Below are 22,005 nucleotides of genomic sequence, written 5' to 3' on the forward strand. Positions count from 1 at the left end.
TTACTTAAGTAAATGTCTGAGTTATGTAATGTTATATATGGTTTTAGAATGTGCACCAGTCACAGAGTACTAGAGCAGTAATATGAGTAGCAATATGCGGGTACTCAGCCAAGTACAAAAAGGTTCTTGGGGAGTAACTGGGATGCTTTGATTTAGCCTGATATTGGTTTTCAATGCAATGCTGAAACTCGATTTCAGATGTTGTAAATCAGTTTTTAATATTTAATTGGATTAATGTTTAAATGTAAAGTGACTCTGACATAAAAAATTCTATTATTAAAACGAATATACATTATTTCTAAACTTTATTTGTTCTGAGGGTTTACTGTGATCTACTTTTCAATTAACAGGTACTAAATAATATAACTGGGACTGTGTCATTGTAAAGTATTGTTATCTGTCGTAATAATGAGTGACATATACTTGATGACAGATGTTTTTAGTGCATTATTGTTGGAAGAAAGTAAATACCAAAAAAGAGCATAAGAAGTAGAAAAACATAACAATTCGTTGTTGTTTAAACCCCTCCTTCCGAGTCAAATGCTGATATATCCTGATAGCTCACAGCTTGTCCCCAAATGGTCTGGATTTGCTTTTGAAACAGTGTATGGGTGTGGAAGGAAAAACATATAACTGTCCTCAGAACAGTAAATATAAGTAAGTAAATGAGCTTGGTCTCATCTGTTTGAAGGCAAATTTGTATCATCCAGGCTTGTTCTGATTAATGTTGGCCTCACTTCAAGGATCAGTAAAATGTGTCTATTTTTGCTGCAGAAAGGCTGTGGATTAAATTGCTCCACACTGTCACCCTGATGTTTATGTTAATGTCTGCCTCTCACAGTTGAGAGTACATGGTCAGTAAAGGTTTATAACTGACACTCAGGACTTCATTTGCCATCCTAGCTGTGAACTCTCTCAGTCTCCAACATGGGACGTAACAGTAACGTCTAACTAGTCAGCGAAAGGTGCCTGGGAACATTCCTGGGCACCGTGGCCAGCCGGCACAGGACAGCCTGCCTCACGGCTGGTAAGGGCTCCTCTTCCCCAAAGCATGTGGCTGCCTGCCAGCACCCTTTTGGGGATAGTGCCTGCAATATTGCCTTGTCTCAGCCAAGGCTAGAGATTATTCGGGAGAGTAGTTGTTGGCCCAGGCCAAAAACTTGCTAATGAATGTCCTAACAGTTTAGCGGTACAGATGATCATGCGCCAGATCCAGGAACCTTTCCTGGCACTGTTTAATTTACTGCTATGGGTGTAGCCAATATGTGAATGAGACTGAATGACAGCGACATGCAAAATCTGTTCAACAGGAAGCTTAAAATGCTGACAGATTGGGTAATTTTTTTCTTGCATCTGGAATTCATACTTACTTTCTTCTGATGTAAATAAATCTTTAAGGCAAAAGTTAGGAGATGCTGATTTCTTCTATATTTTGGTCTTAAGATTTTCTTAGATTGCCAGAACTTCAAAAGATATGCTTTCCTAAACATGTTATTCTCTCTGTAATGCTTGTCAGCCTTATTTCACTTATTTTCAAATAGCATTTGGTGTTTCTACCAGAGTTTTAGTCCTTGAAAAGAGCACACTTGTCTGTGGCATTGTGGCTAGTTGGCAACTCCAAATACTGCTGGAAGGGTGCAAGAAAACTCTTGGATATTAACTCTTTTCAGGAGTTCAACACTTTCTTCAGGTAGCCAGACATTTCTAGGAGCCAGCTCAGATGACATCTTTTTGCATGCCAGTGCAACCAGTCCCTTCTGTAATTTAATATTCTATTTTTAGTCAATATAATGGATGGAGATAGAGGCTGATGAGCACCTATCTGTCATGTTCAGATATTTTTAGAGCACTGATCTTTGTAATGCTGATCAGCACCAAATGCATTACGTAAGATTAGCATCAAAATATATATAATGGAAAGTCAGCTCTGCTGCAGTTGTTCTTAAATTATTTTTAGTAATGCCCACAAAACTTGTATGGCTCAGGGTATTATCCTGCCATTGTGCTCTGTCTCTACTCTATAGGAGTAGTTTTTAAAGATTAATTTCTCTTCTCTCAGGCCTTTTCAATCACACGTCTCCTTCCTGAGGCTTCAAATAAGATTGTCAGTCAGTGATACACATTACGAAGATTTTAATAAATTCCCACTTTCCACTAGGACTGAAACTTAGACAATTTATCTCTCATTGTCCTTCAATACAGTTTATATTTGAACTTGTGATTTGCAGGTGCGATATTCCAAATTCTGCTTTACTTACATCCTCAGCTACTGTGGTGTTCTTTAATGCTGCTCAGGTAGATGAATCTTTTGCAGTTACTCATAATGATCTTTTCAATTTTCCACTTTTAGTGGATAATCAGAATTAATATCTCCCTGTTAAGCATCTCTGGTCCACTAGCTAGCCATTTAGAATGGGTTGGATTAGAATTTTGTGGGAGATTTTTTGAGTTTAAAGAGGCAGACTGTGAGAAAACAGACCATATTCTTCTCACACCACTCCAGAAAATTTATTTTTGTCTTCCAAATTTTCTGACAAATAAGCTGATCCTTTCCTTTGAGTATGTTCAAAAACTAGTTTGTAATTACTGAGGTTTAAAATAGATCTTAACTTTCTGCACATCCATCCCATCATCATAAGTATTTGTGATATTGTGGCAGATGAGTTTTGATTTTTTTCATTACTTTTTCTTTGTGGGCTTATGGTGCATCTGATATATGATAGTCAATAGAAAATAGTCTGCTGTTTGGTCTTGGTGATGTAGTTTTGAAAGCGTAATTATGTCACACCATGGCTTCACAGATCTCCCAGGATCTCTCCTCCTGAGATTACAATTAAACATGCTTTGATCTTGGTTTATATTCTTACTGTTTAAAACCATTCTTTAATTTATTAATGCTTCTTCTTGGTTTGTAAACCTTGTTGCAATAAAGAGAATGAGGAAAGAAAATGCTAGAATGCCAGGTGGAATAGAAAAACAACAATTAATTCAGCTTAAACTCTGAGCTGAGAGGAATTTTCATAATGTCTTTTGTAGAAGAAGAAGTGTCTGTCATGCCTGATCAGGGGAATGAAGATTTAAATAAGCTGTTTTCAGTGGGTTATTTGGATGATAAGCAATGTGAATGGTGTATTTTTGTCCTTTTGTACTAAAAGGCTAAGTGTATTATAACTGATCCAGAGACTATATGGGAATATTTTGGCTCAATCAGTGAAATTGTGAAGAAAAGCAGAAATGCAAAGGAAGATGGGTTTTAAAAGTAAAATATTGCAATGATAAAACAGTTGGACAAGAAGGATGGGTTCTTAGTTTTCTCTGAGTGTTCATGGAGATAGGGATTTTTTTCTGAACCTTTCAGTCTATACTTAGTGGTTGACTAGGAAAAGGCAGAGAGGGGCTGGACTAAACAAACTGTCAGTTGATTGTGCCCCTCCCTGCCTAGTGTCAAGGAAAAATATCTGCAACGTGTGGCAAGAAAGAAAGAAGTTGATCTAGGGGGCCTATAATTGTGGTTTCTTCTTAGGGAAATGAAAAAAAAATTAAGACCTAATTTATGGAGAAAAGCATTTGTTGGGCTGGTTTTAGACATATGTATTCCTAAGGAGAAATGTACCTTATACCAACCAAAACCATTGTTTTGCTCATTTAATTTATCCAAGTTCCCCACATGGAATATGCTATAGTAGCAAGAAAACTGATGTAAGCTGCATCTCTGTTAGGATGTTTGGGGTATCTGTGTTGTTGTTTTCTTGCCCATCCTCTTATCTGATATAGCTAAATTTAACTAGCTGAATAATTCTATGAAGTAGGGGAGAAGAGGGTGGAGAGGGAGAGAGAAAAGATTTCCTGGAATCAGATTCTTCCATTGCAGGGAAAATACTGTTTGTGTACTGGAATTTTGGCACTAGATTTAAACTCCAGCAAATTTATGAGGCCTGTGATGATTTTGAATTGAGAAGCATGATGAATTATCATTGTAATGACATAAAATGAATTTCTGACTGCCTTTTTTATTATGTGATCTTAGAAGAATTAATCCATGTCTCATATTAGATGGTGTTATATTGAATTGTGAACTTTCATTTGTGGGTGAATCACTATTCAGGACATATTCCAACAATGAGATTTGTCTGACAGTTCCAGGGAAACTTATCTAGTCCTCCTGTCTAAATGTCAAATATTGTGAACTTCAGATGGAAGTATGAAATATAATAAGCTCACAAATCGTCAAGAACAGTAATGAAATGACACTTCGGGAAAGGTTTTCTGTAAATAACGGGTCAGTTACAATGGTGTAGGTAATGTTAAAGATTGTATTTTCCTCACTTCTTTTTGAGATACGTGAGTTAATTATATTATACCAGTACCTTGAGGACATGATGTTACTGTTATTGAAAAACTTGTATCTATGCTATTTAAATGAGAGAACCCCAAAATATGAATTCAATATTTGGCACATTAAAGGAATTCATTAATAGGTACTTAAATAGAATATGTGGGAGGCTATTACATACTAAAATAATTTCAGAATAATTACTATTTCACTGTACAGTAATAAAAGCTGAAGATGGCAGTAGGTCTAATATAAAAATAATCAGAAGTCAGCTAAGGTTTCGTAATTGTTTTTGATGGAAATATCAGAAGAGCTTTGTTAAAACAGTCATTAGGAAGCTACTTATATTGGTCAGAGAACATTTAGGAATGTCTAGCTGATAAGTGACTTAAGCATTTAAAGTTTTGAAAATTGAATTAAAAATCTAGAGGAGAAAGTTGCATTAAAAAATAACTTCATGAAACATTTTCTTCATTCTCATGTTGTCTTTTGCTAGTTAGATCGTGACTCACATAACAAATGTGTGATTTTATTTTTTTTTTTAAGAGATACTGGCGAAACTCCAGAAAAAATCATGCAAGCATAAAAGGCTGGTTTTGAGAGTCTATGTACTTCATTTTATCTTGCTGGGAAAGTGGTTAAAAGACTTCTTTAGATCTAGCCTGTAATTTTGCTAACAGGTAGAAGAAAAGAGCAAGATTGCACAGTCCTTACAGTATTTTTGTGCAGTTAGTGCACTCTAAGTTATTTCATACCGAATTAAATTCTGTGATTTGGAAATTGATATGGTTAAATACATGTTGATATGGTAAAGGCTTTGGAATTTTGCAGTTTTGAAACAACTCTACTGAGAGTTCGACAATGTAAAGCTCATTTATAACCTTCTGCAGAGTAGAAGCGTTCTAATCTCAATTAACACTTGGACTTGATATCTGAAGAGGCAGATGGCAGTTAAATAAATTGATTATATTTTTTTATGTGTAGGTGAATATCACCCTATCATGTTGGACCAATCTCACGTTTGTTGGGGATGTATTTCTGCTCTTCACCTCTGGAGGTGCATTCTCAGTAGTAGGTTGGGACCAGCAGCTATGGGGATGACGTATAAAATATGATTAATCATTCAGTCATTAATTTGGCATGGATGAAAATTCAGTAAACTCTTACAGTCAGAGGTATCAGGATCAACACACATTGTCCTTGAAATCCTCCTCAGGCTTGGGCTAGCTGGATAAACCTGAGTCTGAAAAATGTCAAATACAAGGGGCATAATTTTTGGAAGCTGAGGTATGATTCTGAGTGCTTCAACTTTAGGATTCTCTGAGATTCCTCAAAAGAACTGGTTTTAGGTGCTTTCTGATAGCAGAGTTGTTTTAAAGCATCTCATTACCTAAGGACCGTGAACCATTACACACTTTTGATTATTGGTACAGTGCTTTTCTTCTGGGATGATTCAAAGACTTAGAGATAAATCCTGTCTTTTCTGTTACAGAAAGACCATTTGCTGTTTTCCTTCAATTTCTTCTGCTTTTGAAAATATTAAGGAAGGAAGAAAAAAACAACAAACCACCAAAGCAGAAATACCCCCACGGGAACAGTTCGATAATTGCTGTTGTTCTAGCATGAATAGCATGAGCATGTTGTTCAGTCTTTTTTCCTGGTCAGGGACTTAACAATCCCATCAAATTTTTCTTCTGAAAGTAATGATTGTGTTTTCTATAAGATTTTGAATGCCTTCACCATAGAGCTCCATTTCTATATTCCTAGAATATAAAATTTTCATTTTTCTGAGGAAGCTAAAAAAAAAAAATTCTGGAAGCTACAAGAATGTCCTGAGGGTGCAATATAAATGTTTTTATGTACATTTTAAGTTATTGCCTGAATTCACAGCTTATTCCTTTTTCATGTCTTGAAATATTTCTTCTTCTTTGAAAAATTAGAAGTCATTCCAAGAACATAAATTCTTATTTATTATTTATTCTTAAATTTATTTGATTCTCTTTTAAAGCAGAATATTCATTTTAATTTATCCTCATCAGTCAAGGACCTTATTTTCCCTGACACATTCATTCAAATTATGCACTTAAAACCTCTAAATTATGTCTCCTCTTTTTGCAAATTGTCCTCTAAGTAGCTAATATATTAGGTGGCATAGCTAGTGGAATTCACATTGTTATGTATTTTTCTGCTAAATGGTGTCATATTTTTACAAAAAGTGGGAAACTGATTCTAGTAAATTTCTGTTTTTTAGGTGGAAAGAGATTGTAAAAGGCTCCTTCTGCCATATGGAAAACATTAAACCTAATAGTATATCATCCCAATGATTTGTAGCTTATGGGAGAAATCCCAAGGCCAAGCTCCATTGACTCAGAAGCTCTGTAAATAGATTCTGTGCTTTATATTAAGTTGTTATGATCAGGCAGGAGGCCAAGTACCAGATGGATTGATTGCTTTCTGCCAGAGGTATGGCCACATCAGCTACCTCTATTAGGAATGTATTTATTCTTGAAGATGTCAGCTTGACAATTGGAGTTCAACTTGTGCTATCAAAACACATTAGTCTCGTGAACCTAGAGTTAGATCAAATGCTTTGTTGAGAGGCACTACTTTATTCTTATTTTGATTTAAGATCTTCTCCATACTCCTCTTAAATTATGATGCTGTTTTTTGCTCTTTAGAGAGTGGGTTTGCTGAGGCTGTTTTAGAGTAGAGAAATCAAATAAATGGAGTTTTTCAAAACTGTCAGTAAGGATGCACACAAGATCTTAGTTACTTAGTGTGAAGCTGAGCTTTTTCACAAAATGTTTAGTCTGTGAAGGGAATGGTAGCAAACCAGCTCACAAATCAGTGTCTCTTCTAAGCTGCCACCTGTTGAAAGAGAGAAAGTTAGTCACTTTGAAACACTGAACAAAGTACAGGAAAAGATATATCAATAATCTGAGCTTTTCTACAAGAAAAAGATAAACTCCCTTAGCATTTTTTTTATAATCTGAGGGAGAACTGATGATTTGATTCACGTCCTAATCTAAATTCTACGTTCATTGCTTCATGGTGAAAACAAGAATTTAAACCCAAAGCAATCTTATCATAGCACATGTCGCAACATGTGAGATCAAATCCACGCTGTCAAATTACACGTCTGTTCTTAGGTATTAAACATAGAAAAGTGTAAAATCCAGAAGACTTAATCTAGTTATTTCCAAGACATATTTCCAAAGTGGGTCTATGCAAAGGGGTACAAATACATTTATAGGGTGAGAATTCATCGGACATGACTTCAGGCAGTATAGCTATCTCTATGTATCTGTGCTACTTCTTAGGATTCTCTTTAGAGTTAGTAGAGGTGCATACAGGGCACATTTACTTTCTCCCTAAAGCAGGGTCTCTAAAATAGGCTAGATGAATTACTCAATAGAAGTGCTTATTTCTCTACTTTGTGGTTTCCTGCATGTGGTCAAGTGAATAATTCCTGAAATTTTCTGCACTGGGCAGTAACTTAATAACCCAATACAAGGCACCTGCAATCTCTGCAGGTGAAGCAGTGTAACCACGTTGGTGTACCAAAGGATACAAACTAAAAGAAACTATTTTCCAGAAGGACTTCTGAATTTGGTGAGAGCACAGTGCTGGTCATGGCTTACAGTTTCTCAAGCAAGTCAGATGGCCTTCAGTCAGTTTGTTCTTCTTCGTGACACATTTTTTGTGTATCAGCTTCTACAAGTGTCCTTTTTTGTTCAATAAACTACCCTATCTACTACTAAGTCCTCAGATTCTGTTGAATTAGATTTTTAAAAAAAAAAAGTCTAAGAAGCTTCCTCCAGCTAGTTGGCTACTGGATTGAACCTGCAAATTTCAACCTCCTACCTTAGAGAATGTTCTCATATGTGTGTCAGAAATGCAGTACCTCCAGTGTTTCTCAGTTTAACAGCTGCCCTTTGAGTTTTCTTGAAATGCTGTGTGGGACAGAAGCTTACGTTCACATTCTTGAGGGTGCCAAAAGACACAGCCCTTGTCCTAGTTCCTGGATGCTTGATACAAAAATGCCCAGGTCCCATATGATACAATACAACCGTACCAACCACCACCCCTCCCCTTCCCATCCTTTAACATAATACACAGACATCATTCCCTTAGTTCATGGACCTTCCCTGTAAAATGTCCATTAAAATGTCCATTGAGTTCACCCAGTCCATGACTCTGGGCTCCATCTGTTGTATCGGTCTTTCCGGGTGGGAGAGATGGTGTGTGGCGTTGGGTTGCTGTATACCGAGTCAGTCATCATTCCATCACTGCTGCACGGCTTGTTTCATAGTTGATCTTCCATGGGTTGGGAGGATCGTACTCTGATATCATTGATACAACACAGAGGTGACACACAGTATTATATAGCAGTTCACATTGTGCCATCCAGTTCATTGACTGTTTTCACCCAAAATCAAATCCCCTTGAGGCACACATCGGATTTCTCCATCCTCCCGCATCGCCCACCAAGTGCACCCAGGTCCTCGAGCAAAAGCAATCCCACGAATGGGTTTGCCTTTGCCGGAGGCAGGAAGAACCCAGACTGTTTTGCCCAGCATACTTTTTGTGTGCACTACAGGGACTCTATCCCCTTCCACAGTATGTCGGATTTCTGACTGGGCAGGGCCAGCTCGGTTGGCAGATCCCCTCGTGTTGACTAACCACGTGGCTTTTGCTAAATGTGTATCCCAGTGCTTGAATGTTCCACCCCCCATTGCTCTCAGTGTAGTTTTTAACAGTCCATTGTACCATTCAATTTTCCCAGAGGCTGGTGTGTGATAGGGGATGTGATACACCCACTCAATGCCGTGCTCTTTGGCCCAGGTGTCTATGAGGCTATTTCGGAAATGAGTCCCGTTGTCTGACTCAATTCTCTCTGGGGTGCCATGTCGCCACAGGACTTGTTTTTCAAGACCCAGGATAGTGTTCCGGGCAGTGGCGCGGGGGACAGGATATGTTTCCAGCCAGCCAGCCGTTGTTTCTACCATTGTAAGCACATGGCGCTTGCCTTGGCGGGTCTGTGGGAGCGTGATATAGTCAATTTGCCAGGCCTCCCCATATTTATATTTCAGCCATCGTCCCCCATACCACAGAGGCTTTACCCGCTTCGCTTGCTTGATTGCAGCGCATGTGTCACATTCGTGGATAACCTGTGCAATAATATCCATGGTCAAGTCCACCCCTCGATCACGAGCCCACCTGTATGTTGCATCTCTCCCTTGATGGCCTGAGGTGTCATGGGCCCACCGAGCTAGAAATAGTTCACCCTTATGCTGCCAGTCCAGATCCACCTCAGCCACTTCAATCTTGGCAGCCTGATCTACCTGCTGGTTGTTTCGATGTTCTTCAGTGGCCCGACTCTTGGGGACGTGAGCATCCACATGCCGTACCTTTACAACCAGTTTCTCTACCCGGGCAGCAATATCTTGCCACAATGCGGCGGCCCAGATGGGTTTGCCTCTGCGCTGCCAGTTGCTTTGCTTCCATTGCTGCAGCCAGCCCCACAAGGCATTTGCCACCATCCAGGAGTCAGTATAGAGATAGAGCACTGGCCACTTTTCCCGTTCAGCGATGTCTAAGGCCAGCTGGATGGCCTTTACCTCTGCAAACTGGCTCGATTCACCTTCTCCTTCAGCAGTTTCTGCTACTTGTCATGTAGGACTCCATACAGCAGCCTTCGATCTCCGGTGCTTTCCCACAAGGCGACAGGACCCATCGGTGAACAGGGCATATTGCTTCTCATCTTCTGGCAGTTTGTTATACAGTGGGGCTTCTTCAGCACATGTCACCTCCTCCTCTGGTGATAATCCAAAATCTTTGCCTTCTGGCCAGTCCACAATCACTTCCAAGATTCCTGGGTGACTGGGGTTTCCTACTCGAGCCCGCTGGGTGATCAGTGCAACCCATTTACTCCACGTAGCATCAGTTGCATGGTGTGTAGAGGGGATGTTTCCTTTGAACATCCAGCCCAGCACTGGCAGTCGGGGTGCCAGGAGCAACTGTGCTTCAGTACCAACCACTTCTGAAGCAGCTCGAACCCCTTCATATGCTGCCAATATCTCTTTTTCAGTTGGAGTATAGCGGGCTTCAGACCCTCTGTATCCCCAACTCCAAAACCCTCGGGGTCGATCCCGGGTCTCCCCTGGTGCTTTCTGCCAGAGGCTCCAGGTAGGGCCATTCTCCCCGGCTGCAGTGTAGAGCACATTTTTTACATCTTGTCCTGCCCAGACTGGCCCAAGAGCTACTGCATGGACTATTTCTCATTTAATCTGTTCAAAGGCTTGTCGTTGCTCAGGGCCCCATTTGAAATCATTCTTTTTCCGGGTCACTTGATAGAGAGGGCTCATGATCAGACTGTAATTTGGAATATGCATTCTCCAAAAACCCACAACGCCCGAGAAAGCTTGTGTTTCCTTTTTGCTAGTTGGTGAAGACATGGCTGCTATTTTGTTGATCACATCCATTGGAATCTGACGACGACCATCTTGCCATTTGATTCCTAAGAACTGGATTTCTCATGCAGGTCCCTTCACCTTACTTTGTTTTATGGCAAAACCAGCCTTCAGAAGGATTTGGACTATTTTCTCACCTTTCTCAAAAACTTCTTCCGCTGTGTTGCCCCACACAATGATGTCATCAATGTATTGAAGGTGTTCTGGAGCTTCTCCCTGTTCCAGTACAGTCTGAATCAGTCCACGGCAAATGGTAGGACTGTGTTTCCACCCCTGGGGCAGTCGATTCCAGGTGTACTGGACACCCCTCCATGTGAAAGCAAACTGTGGCCTGCACTCTGCTGCCAGAGGGATTGAGAAGAATGCATTAGCAATATCAATTGTGGCATACCACTTGGCCCCCTTTGACTCCAGTTCGTATTGGAAGTTCTAGCATGTCTGGCACAGCAGCACTCAACGGTGGAGTGACTTCATTCAGGCCACGATAGTCTACTGTTAGTCTCCACTCTCCATTAGACTTCCGGACTGGCCATATGGGACTGTTAAAGGGTGAGTGGGTCTTACTGATGACTCTTTGGCTCTCCAGTCAGCGAATGAGCTCATGGATGGGGATCAGAGAGTCTCTGTTGGTGCGATATTGCTGCCGGTGCACTGTTGTGGTGGCGATTGGCACCTGTTGTTCTTTGACCTTCAGCAACCCCACCACAGAAGGGTCCTTTGAGAGACCGGGCAAGGTAGACAGCTGTTCAGTTTCCTCCATCTCCAAGGCAGCTACACCAAAAGCCCACTTGTAACCTTTTGGGTCCTTGAAATACCCTCTCCTGAGGTAGTCTATGCCAAGGATGCACGGAGCCTCTGGGCCAGTCACAATGGGGTGCTTCTGCCACTCATTGCCAGTTAGGCTCACTTCGGCCTCCAATACAGTTAGCTCTTGGGATCCCCCTGTCAATCCAGCAATGCTGATGGATTCTGCCCCTATATAGTTTGATGGCATTAAGGTGCACTGTGCGCCGGTGTCCACTAAAGCTTTATACTCCTGTGGGTCGGACATGCCAGGCCATCGGATCCACACAGTCCAGTAAGCCCGGTTATCCCTTTCCTCCACCCGGCTGGAGGCAGGGCCCCTCTAGTCCTGGTCATGGCAGTCACAACTCACTTCCTGTAAATGTGAATCAGGAGTCCCTCTATTACACTTAGAAATAAAATCTGCGCTTCTACTCCTCTGTCTGGGGACTTGCTCGCTGGAAACTGGAGCAGCAGCTTTCCTGGAAGAGCCTCCCTGAGTGACTGTTCTTCCTTGCAGTTCATGTACTCGTGCCTGTAGGGTTGAAGTAGGCTTGCCATCCCACCTCATCATGTCCTCTCCGTGGTCACGCAGGTAGAACCATAGGGTGGCCCGTGGTGTGTATCCCCTTCTTTGAGCCAAAGGACGCTTATTCCTAACAGCTGAGACACTGCTCTGTCGAGGTGGGGAGTAGGACAGATCTTCTTTGAGTTGCTGGACCTCTTGGGATAGCTTCTCCACAGCAGAGACAAGCGAGGAAGAGATATTTGTGTCGTAATCCCGGAGCCTATCTATCACCTCTGCCACCGTTGGTGTCTCGTCATCTTTCCAGGACATCACTGCCAATGAGTTTGCATGCGAAGATGGTGCGCTCCGTACAAACTTCCGCCACATGGGTCGTGTGCACTGGGCTTCATCTGGATCTTTGGATGACCGTTGATCGTCCAGGTCACCATAAATCACCTCAAACACAGCTAATTCCCTGAGATACTGGATGCCTTTTTCCATAGTTGTCCATTTTCCTGGAAAATATGTAACATCTTCTTTAAAGGGATACCTTTCCTTCACTCCAGACAGGAGTCGCCTCCAGAGGCTGAGGGCTTGTGTCCCTTTTCCAATTGCTTTGTCAACGCCCCCTTCCCCAGAAAGGGATCCCAATTGTTTGGCTTCTTTTCCCTCTAGTTCCAGGCTACTGGCCCCATTATCCCAGCATCGGAGCAGCCAGGTGACAATGTGCTCACCTGAACGACGGCTAGAATCTTTTCGCGTATCTCACAACTCGCTTAAGGACAGGGATCGGGTGGTCTCTATTTCATTTATTACTTCTCCCTCCTCTCCCCGCGATGGCCCTGGTTCTTCATCATCCCGTTCTAAACGAGTTGATGTCCGCTTGCAGTATTTCGTCTTGTGTATGGGGGCAACTGATACTGGTACGGGTTTATTTTCTGAGCTAGCTCCGGTAATTGTTGTGGGGGTTTGAGTGGCTGCAGTGCCTGTCGTCAGGGCTGGATTGTCTACACTGCCAGTCACTTTGCATTTCAATCCAGAGACATTCTCTTCCCCCTGGGGGCACTGAATACTGTTGAGCAGGGCTCGGTATGCATGGGCCAGACCCCAGCATGTTGCAGTTATCTGTGTCTCTCTGGAGTTCCCAGCGTAACAACATACTTTCTCCAAATATTCTACTAGTTTTTTAGGATTCTGCACTTGTTCGGGGGTGAAACTCCAAAACACTGGCGGTGCCCACTGCCCTACGTATTTGCCCATGCTATCCCACATGCCCTGCCACTCGTAACTATCAAGCCTCGGGGCAGATTTCTGGGTGATATTCTTAAGTTGCTTAGTCAAAACCAAAACAACATGCCCAAAAACTAACAATAAGTGCACCTTAACCACCCAAGGATGTTCAAGATACAAAAACGTTGTTGTAACAAAGGCACAGACATCATAGAACAAAGTTGCAAAGATACCATTCTGTATTTCCTCCATATAAAATCTCTCAGAGGAGGAGGTATAATTGCTAATTGCCTCAACAAGGTGGTATCCGAAGTACAGTAACGGTTTCAGCAAAAACCCCAAATACCAGATAAAGCTGAAAACGAGTGTTTGGATAACAAATCTTGTAGGCAAAACATTACTAATCACAGCAGAACACAGCAGACTCAACAAACCAACACCGATTTTTAACACCAACTGCAAAAAGGACAACATGGTGCTGTGACCAGCAGCTGTTGTTATCTCCAACCCTTGAGCCCCACGTTGGGCGCCAAAATGACTCTTGTGGTTTAGCGGCAGCTCAGCCCCACACAGTCGCTCGCTCACTCCCCACCGGTAGATGGGGGAGAGAATCAGAAGGGTAACGCTCGTGGGTTGGGATAAGAACAGTTTAATAATTAAAATTAAAAGAAACAACAGTAGAAATGCAATGTAAAGGAGAACAACAAGAGGCGCAAAGCCCCGGGAGAGGGGGAAGGGAGGGGAGAGGGGGAACGAACCGCCGAAACAAACCGCGCTCGCCGCCCGCCGACCCGACGCCGCGCCGCCCCCCCGCTGCCACTGCCTGCCCTCAATGTATTGGTCATGGTGTCACATGGTATGGAATGAACCTGCCATTGGCCAGTCGGGGTCAGCCGTCCCCACCATGGCCCTGCCCCTCCCAGCCCCCCCCCGCCACGCGGCAGAGCGCGGGAAGCTGGAAAGGTAGCCGACCCCCACAGTGAGGAGAATTAACCCCTTCTCAGCCAAAACCAGCACAATTCTTGAGGGTGCCACAAGACACAGCCCTTGTCCTAGTTCCTGGATATTTGATACAAAAATCCTGGCTAATACTGGCTCCCACCTGGCTGGTGGGAGACTTCTTTGCCTCACTCCTCTCTTCCTCACTAACATCTCCTGTTGCCGGTGTGCTGGTAGCTCAAGTTGGCAAAGGGAGCTCATACTGATGTGTTACTCATTGTAGAGTTGCTGCTTGCTGGGGAATGGGGTGCTTGTGCTTTGCTAGTGCCCATGAAATTGCTGTAAATAGTAGACAGGCTTTGAGGTAAAAGCAGAAAGTTTACCCAACTAAAGTGAAGAGCATAAGAAATCAATAGCTATACTTAGATACAGAAAAGTGGAACAGTTACTGTCCTTGTTATTACTGTTCATTCAGGTCTGGCTTCAACATGGTTTCTTTTCCTCTGTTTTCTTTTCAGCTAGCAGGCTCAAGCCAGACTGACTCCCAGGGTGACTGACGGTTCCCTGGAGATGGGATCTGGTCCTTCAGCTACGCTTTGTCTTTCGGTTGTTTCTTTCCCAAAATAGGTTCTGATTTGGGATGAAGTCAGCCCTTCTGTCCTCCCTGTTTCTGCTTAGCATAAATTCACAAATTCATCCTCCTGGCCTTCTGCACTTCTGGATAAATCAAACTGATTAAAAAGGCATCGGATTTTGTCTCCGGTGCCCTCATCAAAAAGAAGGCCCTTGGACTGTGTCTTTCAGCTGAGTGGATGTGGCTAGACTTCACACTCTTTTGACTTAATCTATTTACACAGTGCAGTCCCCAGTGGGCAGATAATAGAGGAAGAGTTACATTACCACTGGGCTTAAATGCGTAAGCTGTGTCCAGCACAGAACTTCAGAAGTACTTGCTATATAAATGAGAGCGATGATGTGAATCATTGATAAAACCTGGTATGATGGAAAATAAATTGAGGGATGATTTGTGCCTAAAGTAAATGGTTTGTTGGAACAGGGGAGACACAATGATGGCATTTTCCTACCTGGATGGATGATTGTACAATGGATATTAGAGGTGTCAAGAATCCAGTCTGAGTCACTGGAATATTTGAATGATTATAAACTATCTGAAATCCAGATATGTGTCAGTGACAAAGTGTATGTACATGAACCATGTGGGATAGAGTCAGTGCAGAACCTTCTTGCCTCAAGGCAAGGTCATAGAAATTATTGTGGTGACAGCAAGAGATGGGAATGACCACCAGAGACTTATGCTGTAGATGGTAGGACACAGCTACCCATGTAGGTGCCAGGTGTTCCCATGGCACACCTTCAGGAGAAGCTGATCTAGGGAGCCCTGGGCTGCCTAGTTCCTACCGCTAGTTAGAAGAGTCAAGTTTTCCAAGCCTTTTTGGTTTTGACCAGTGATTTTATTTTAAGATACACAACAGATCAACACATCTAGCTGTCAAAATTCAAATTGATTAATTTAAGGGAATTTAATATGGCAAACAATTTTAGAAAGATTGGTTGCTTTTAAAGCATTTTTAGACTTTGCCTGTGAAACTGTCATGAACTATTTCTGACTGCAAGAGTTGCTTGTTGTTGCAGAAGGGTTATGTTTGTACCTGTTACTGGTTTTACTTATCAGTTAAGCTTTTTCACCAGCAGAAGAGACACAGTCTAGTAACTTCATAATGTCTAAGAAGAAGAAACTGTGAAGCCTTTACAATAGATTCTGAGGAACTGAAATTTAAGTGACTAGGATGTAAAATTTTACTGTCTTAGTAGCGTCTTTTATGTTTAATAGTTGTAAATGTGCAAAAAACCCCAAATAAAGTCTGTACAGTGCTTAAAAAAGCTGTGAAAAAAGTTTTTTGGTGTCTGGGAGGGTGGTCAGCTGGGTGGGCAGGGTGTTTCTGTGCACAGCTGTTTTGTTATTCATCTGTGAAGCTGTTGACAGGAGAAGCAGAATTCTTGAAACCAGTCAAGTCTGTCAAATAGAAATATCAGGAAGGAAACAGAGACCTACGTAGCTCACATGGCTGTTCTCATCAGGAAGGCAGGAAGGTGCTGAGGTGATATATTTGTCAGCAAGATGCATCCTAATGTCAAATAATTGAAGATATGTTGGAAAAGACTTTTCCCTCTCTAAAGGCCTCAGAAGCCTGTTTATCCTGAAATAATCCCTAAATTTGAAGAAAGGGAAATGAACTGATATTGTCACAGTGCTGTGAATAAGTTTGAGTTCCTGTGTGCTTGCAAAAACTTGTCTAAAACTTCATTATTAGCAATGCTGGCAAATACTAGGTAGCTTTGCTTTCATGCTGTCTGTGTTTATGCTGAGTGGAAGGTATGGGAAGTACAGGAATAGTGTTTCATTTATAAAGATTCACTGTTTCACATAACTTAAAAATTTTCATGTTATGTTTGTTCCTTTTGTTCTTAAGCAATGTTACTATATATTCAGTTTCAGTTTAGGACCTATGACTGTGTTTAAAGTCATGTTTCATAAAGTCTCGTGATGACTTGTTCAATGGGTTGAGTATATTTTTACTGAGAGGCTTTTGGAGCTAGGCATCTTCAGGAGTTTCCTGGAGGATAATTTTGTATCCTGACATACAGATAACTAGTCAGATAATTATATCTCAGTAAAACCTTCTATTAATAGCTATTCCTGCTGTAATATTTAGACGTACTTCTTCTAGAATTTACATAGCCTTTTGTCAATTCTTTGTATTTCTGCAGCTTTCAGTGCACAAGAAAACTTCCGTTTGTTTCCCAATTGCAATTTATTTTATTTTAAATAATAAACATATGCTGTGGTATCCTTAGAGGACTGTTCTGTAGTTAACTGCTATTTATGTATCACCCTGGAACTTTGATTTCTGTGGTAATGATAAAAAATGCATGCTTTGTGGAGCTTAAATATTAAGAAATAATTTTTTTTATTTTTGCTGAAAGATTAATGGATATAACTCTTTTTAATGACAGGACTAGCAAGTTTGATCCTTTCAGTTCTATTTCCCTGTTCATTTACAAGCCATTAATTACGTGCCAAGCTGTAAGCCACCAGAAACAGAGCTTTTAAGGAAAGGCTTGAATGGTTGTCAGAAGTAAGGACTGAGGATGTACAGAAAAGCATACCGTTTTCTCTTCTGCTGTGGCTAGTTTATACTGCATCCTGGGGTAGGTGACTTCACCGGACTCTTAGATTACAAAGTTGAAGTTATGCTGGGACTAGGTATCTCCAAGAGATCTGGGTCTCAGTGCTGTGGTTTGGGAGCTGATACAGCAGTCTTTCATGGTTCCTGTTCCTGTTGTTCAGTTTGTATAATCTGGAGATGGCATTCATAAGATGAATCAAGACAAGAGTTAAATGGAAGAACATTGGTATTGAAGACCTGTGGCTTTCTGCCGTGGCCTAAGTGTAGTTAACTATAATTTTATGGTGATGCACTGTTTAAAGCATTGGTACTGTTTTAACAATTTCTGCAATCACTGCAGCTGTCTACTCAAGGAGATGCCAGCCAGGTGATTGGACCGCTTACGGAGGGACAGAGGAGGAACGTGGCTGTAGTTAATTCGCTATACAAACTGCACCAGTCGGTTCTGAAGGTAGGCTTCCTTTGGTATTTCTTTTCTTGCTATAATGTTAACTTCTTTGCTCTATCGTATGCACATTCTCCCATTAGTTGATGAGAACTCTGACCAATAGAGCCCAATTTTGGGTTAAGAGCTGCACCTTGCTATGCATTTGTACAACTCTTTGAGACTTGGTTGTCCCTTCTAAGCACCGCTATGTGGCAAATTGTCAGTATTAGAAGAGGAATGCAAGGTGCATTTATAGAGAATAAACATGTCACATGCATTATTTTGTGAGCCTGAACAATTGAACTATTTCTGTTTTTCCTTATCAAGTAAGCTCTCTCTTTGTGCCGGTCAGCCTGATAGCCCTTGTCTGCATCTGTCCCAGCCCAAGCTTATCTTTCTCCAAACACCCTCACTGCATTCCCACCATTGTGGCCAAACCGTAAAGGGGAAGGAAAGGGTGAAATCAAGAATAGCAGCACCTCACATTATATCTCCATGCATTGTTGCTGTGACCACATTCTGGCCTGGAAATGTTTTCAGGACTAAGCACAGTTATGAATAATTCCAATTTACTGGCTTAGTGATGCCAATGGTTACACAGCCTGTGTAATTTAAAACAAACAGATACAGTGGTAGTTGTAGTTAATCGTGTTTAAATCCTAGCCTGATTAGAAAAAAGATCATGAGTACTCCTGACTGTGGATGTGTTTAAAGGATGTTAAAAAATGCTAAAAAGCCTATAAAATTTGCTTGGATTTTAGAAACAGATGGTAGATCAACTTTTAAGTCTGCTTCCTCTGGTGTATTTAGTAATGAACCTCATGTGCCTTAGTGTTGGAGGGAGATCTGATATGATTCAGTCTTTAAGTTCAGTACTTATCTGGCTTAAAAATACTATTGTATAGAATGTTCATAACCGTAAGGAAATTGGTAGAATATTCCTTCAGATCATTCCTTGACTTTTAATTCTAATATCGTTGTAGCTATACACAAACAGCTATTTAACATTTAGTATTACAATAGTTGTAATACTGAGAAAGAACAAACGTTCTTTCAAATGTTTGCCATAAAGCTGCTTGGATAGTTCTCCATAAATTCTATACTTAGCAGTGGGAGAATACAGCACTTACTTTTATTCTGATTCTATTAACCCTTCAGCTAAATTTCAGTTGACGTCAATTGAATCATTTCTTTGCCAAGGCAGAAGCAGACTCCATAGGAAATTTTAGAGCAAAGGACTGATACTGGTGCGTTGAAAATTCTGTCTACATAAACCACATCTGGTAGTTATCTATACCTATGTGAACCACTCATTACTAAGGATAACTCAGTATGTTTTTTAATGAAATTAAATACTATGGATTCTAATAATTTGTTGAATGTTGACTAGTAACAATTACTTTAAAATTTTCAGGTCATTACTAATCAGAGCTCATTTCCAGCAGCTGCTGAGCAAACAGTCACAACTGCCTTAAAGGTAACTGAATGTCCGTATGCTGCAGGGATGGGGCTGAGCTTTGCTTTGTTTGTCACACTTAAAATGGGCACTTATTTTCCCAGGTAGTATTTTGTGTCAGTATATGTTAGTCAAAGTTAAACAAATAGTCTGAAATTTATATTTTGTTGTATCTCCAGCTACATATATGTTGCATGCGCCAAATCACTTCTTGAGTAGCATTTATATTCAAGAATATTCTCATAATGGTTGGAACCCAGATGTCATCTGACTGTGAAAATACATGTCTTTCTCTGCAGCATACACACAGCAATAACTGGATCCTTCAGTGCACCCTTACCCCCCGTCACACACATAAAATCAGGATTTTTATGCTACCTGGTGCTTTTCTGGAGGGCGATGTGGATGGCCGTGCAGCTTTCTGTGGGTGACAGCTATCCACATCCGTCCTGCTGCGCACTAATCTGGGAGGGGTTTTGTGCAGAGGGGAATGAACAGCTGAACGAAGTGTGTGGACCAAAACATCTATGCTTACAAACCAGCAGTGCCAGATTATTGTGCACCTTTTTGAAGGAAGGCTTTACATAGAAGTAGTAAACAGACTTATTTCTGTACTCTACTGGCAAAATAAATTAAATACATGTTATCTTAGGCCTTTGTCTTTCTGTTTAGCAGTTTCTAATGCAGAAAAATAAAAGTCACTGTTGAAATTAACTGTTTGTCAAGGTATTTTTGAGGTGTCAAGATGCAAATGCTTCTAGTTTCTGTTCCCTTACTTCTGCCTTTTTCTTATTCTATTTTAGGCAGTCCATGATCTAATGGGTAGTGCTGTTCAACCGTTACTGAACTCTGTAGGAGATTCAGTAGAAGCTATTATCATCACTATGCACCAGGAAGATTTTTCTGGGTAACTAGAAATATTTTTAAATTTTACCATTGCTTTAGTAAGACATCCTGTGTATGCGTAATAGATTGTTATTGCCACCGTGTCCTTGGAACAGAAGTGCTTGTTTGTTGAGGGGAAGGCAATGCTTTATGGTCAATGAACACACAAAGCAGAATTATACCTATCTATTGAAACAAATTAATCAAGTAGCATCTCTCTTTTTCCCTTCTTTTTTTTTTTTGCATATCTGTTGAGTAAAATTCATTTTAAATAGAAAAATAAAGCCAAGCAGAGGCTATTTTGGGGCTTAAAAAAGCCCCTTTGCTTTCAAAACTTATTTTTTGTGGACAGTCTTCAGAACTGTCAATGTTCTTGTTTCTCAAAATAAAGCACATAACCTCTGATTCAAAATGACAGAAATTTTTCTAAAGTATTATTGAATATGAAATGGTTCAATAAATCTTTTTTACTGAAAGCCTAGCTTTAGTGGATTATGCTATTTTCCTATACCATTTTAATGAAAATTTCAAATATTCTTTATCTGCAGAGATCTTGAGTCCATCTATAATTGAGGCTTGCTTCCTGAGCATTATTTTGGTTGTTATCTCTGTTCTGACATTGCTTATATCATCATCAGATGTCCTGTTTTCTGTCCCGGAAATTCAAGGAAAATAGTATGTTTTCAGAGGCATTTTAGGTTTCCTTTTGACTTTTTTTTTAAACAATATTTTACCCTCTCCATCTTTCTTTTCCCACCACTGGCAAAATACCTCTCTAGGTGGATAAACTGATCCCAGCCAAAGGCTGATTTTTGTTAGATAGCCTGTATGCTCAGGTTTGAGTTTGGGAGAGCTCTTTTGCCTGACTTTGATTCAAAGAAAGAAAGGTGATTGATTTCTGTGTCCTGTAGCTTCTGTGCTGCTTCTGTGATTAGACTCTAGATTGACTTTATAACCTGGGTTTGTAGGAATCTAGGAAACTAATTCTATGCAGAGAACAGGTTTGGGATAGGCTCAACTAGTAATCCTGTGACACGTGCTTGTATTTTCTGATCTGTTATTAGAGTTTCAAATCAACAACTGGGACGTTTAAATTTAGGGGCTGGGTTTGAGGTTTAGGCTCCAAACTGGTGGAGGCTCTGCAAGTTGGGTAGGAGCGGGGTGATTTCTTTTATCTTGTTAGGATGGGAATGGCTGATAGAGAGATTTTTTTTGACTACAGTTTCAGAGAGAGCTGCATGCTTTTTATTCTGAGTAGAAATGGGACTCTACAATTCATGCCATGACTTTGTGGGGTAGGGAAAAAATTAAAAAGAATCTAATAGTTTTTGGTTGTGTTTTAAAGATTAATTTAGCTGTCCCCATTTCTTTTTTCTTTCCTTTTTTTTCAGATCATTATCCAGCACAGGAAAACCAGATGTCCCTTGTTCTCTGTACATGAAAGAACTACAGGGTTTTATAGCGAGAGTCATGAGCGACTACTTCAGACATTTTGAGTGTTTTGACTTTGTCTTTGATAACACTGAAGCCATGGCTCAAAGAGCAATTGAACTTTTCATTCGCAATGCCAGTCTAATAAGGCCCCTCGGTGAAGGTGGCAAGATGCGGCTTGCAGCGGATTTTGCACAGGTACCTGTAATACTGATTTCTGCTTTTTACTGTCACTTCAATGTGAAAAGTATCAATACTTTTGTCCTCATCAAAGTATAAACAGGTAGTTGTAGAGATGGGGACATTCCAGTTCTATACATCCTCTCTGATG

At 40.8% G+C, this 22,005-nt stretch overlaps 1 protein-coding gene across 1 annotated transcript in view; it reads left to right on the forward strand.

Moving 5' to 3' along the window:
• The window catches only part of COG5 (component of oligomeric golgi complex 5), a 210,020-nt gene that overhangs the window by 164,449 nt on the left and 23,566 nt on the right, over positions 1 to 22,005 (forward strand). Inside the window, exons 15-18 of the mRNA XM_075081357.1 lie at positions 17,816 to 17,926; positions 19,317 to 19,379; positions 20,162 to 20,265; positions 21,635 to 21,872. Of these exons, the coding sequence (XP_074937458.1) occupies positions 17,816 to 17,926; positions 19,317 to 19,379; positions 20,162 to 20,265; positions 21,635 to 21,872 (516 nt within the window). The remainder of the gene's footprint in view (positions 1 to 17,815; positions 17,927 to 19,316; positions 19,380 to 20,161; positions 20,266 to 21,634; positions 21,873 to 22,005) is intronic.

This window comes from Phalacrocorax aristotelis, chromosome 1 (genome assembly GCF_949628215.1).
Source record: "Phalacrocorax aristotelis chromosome 1, bGulAri2.1, whole genome shotgun sequence".
Taxonomy (NCBI): domain Eukaryota; kingdom Metazoa; phylum Chordata; class Aves; order Suliformes; family Phalacrocoracidae; genus Phalacrocorax; species Phalacrocorax aristotelis.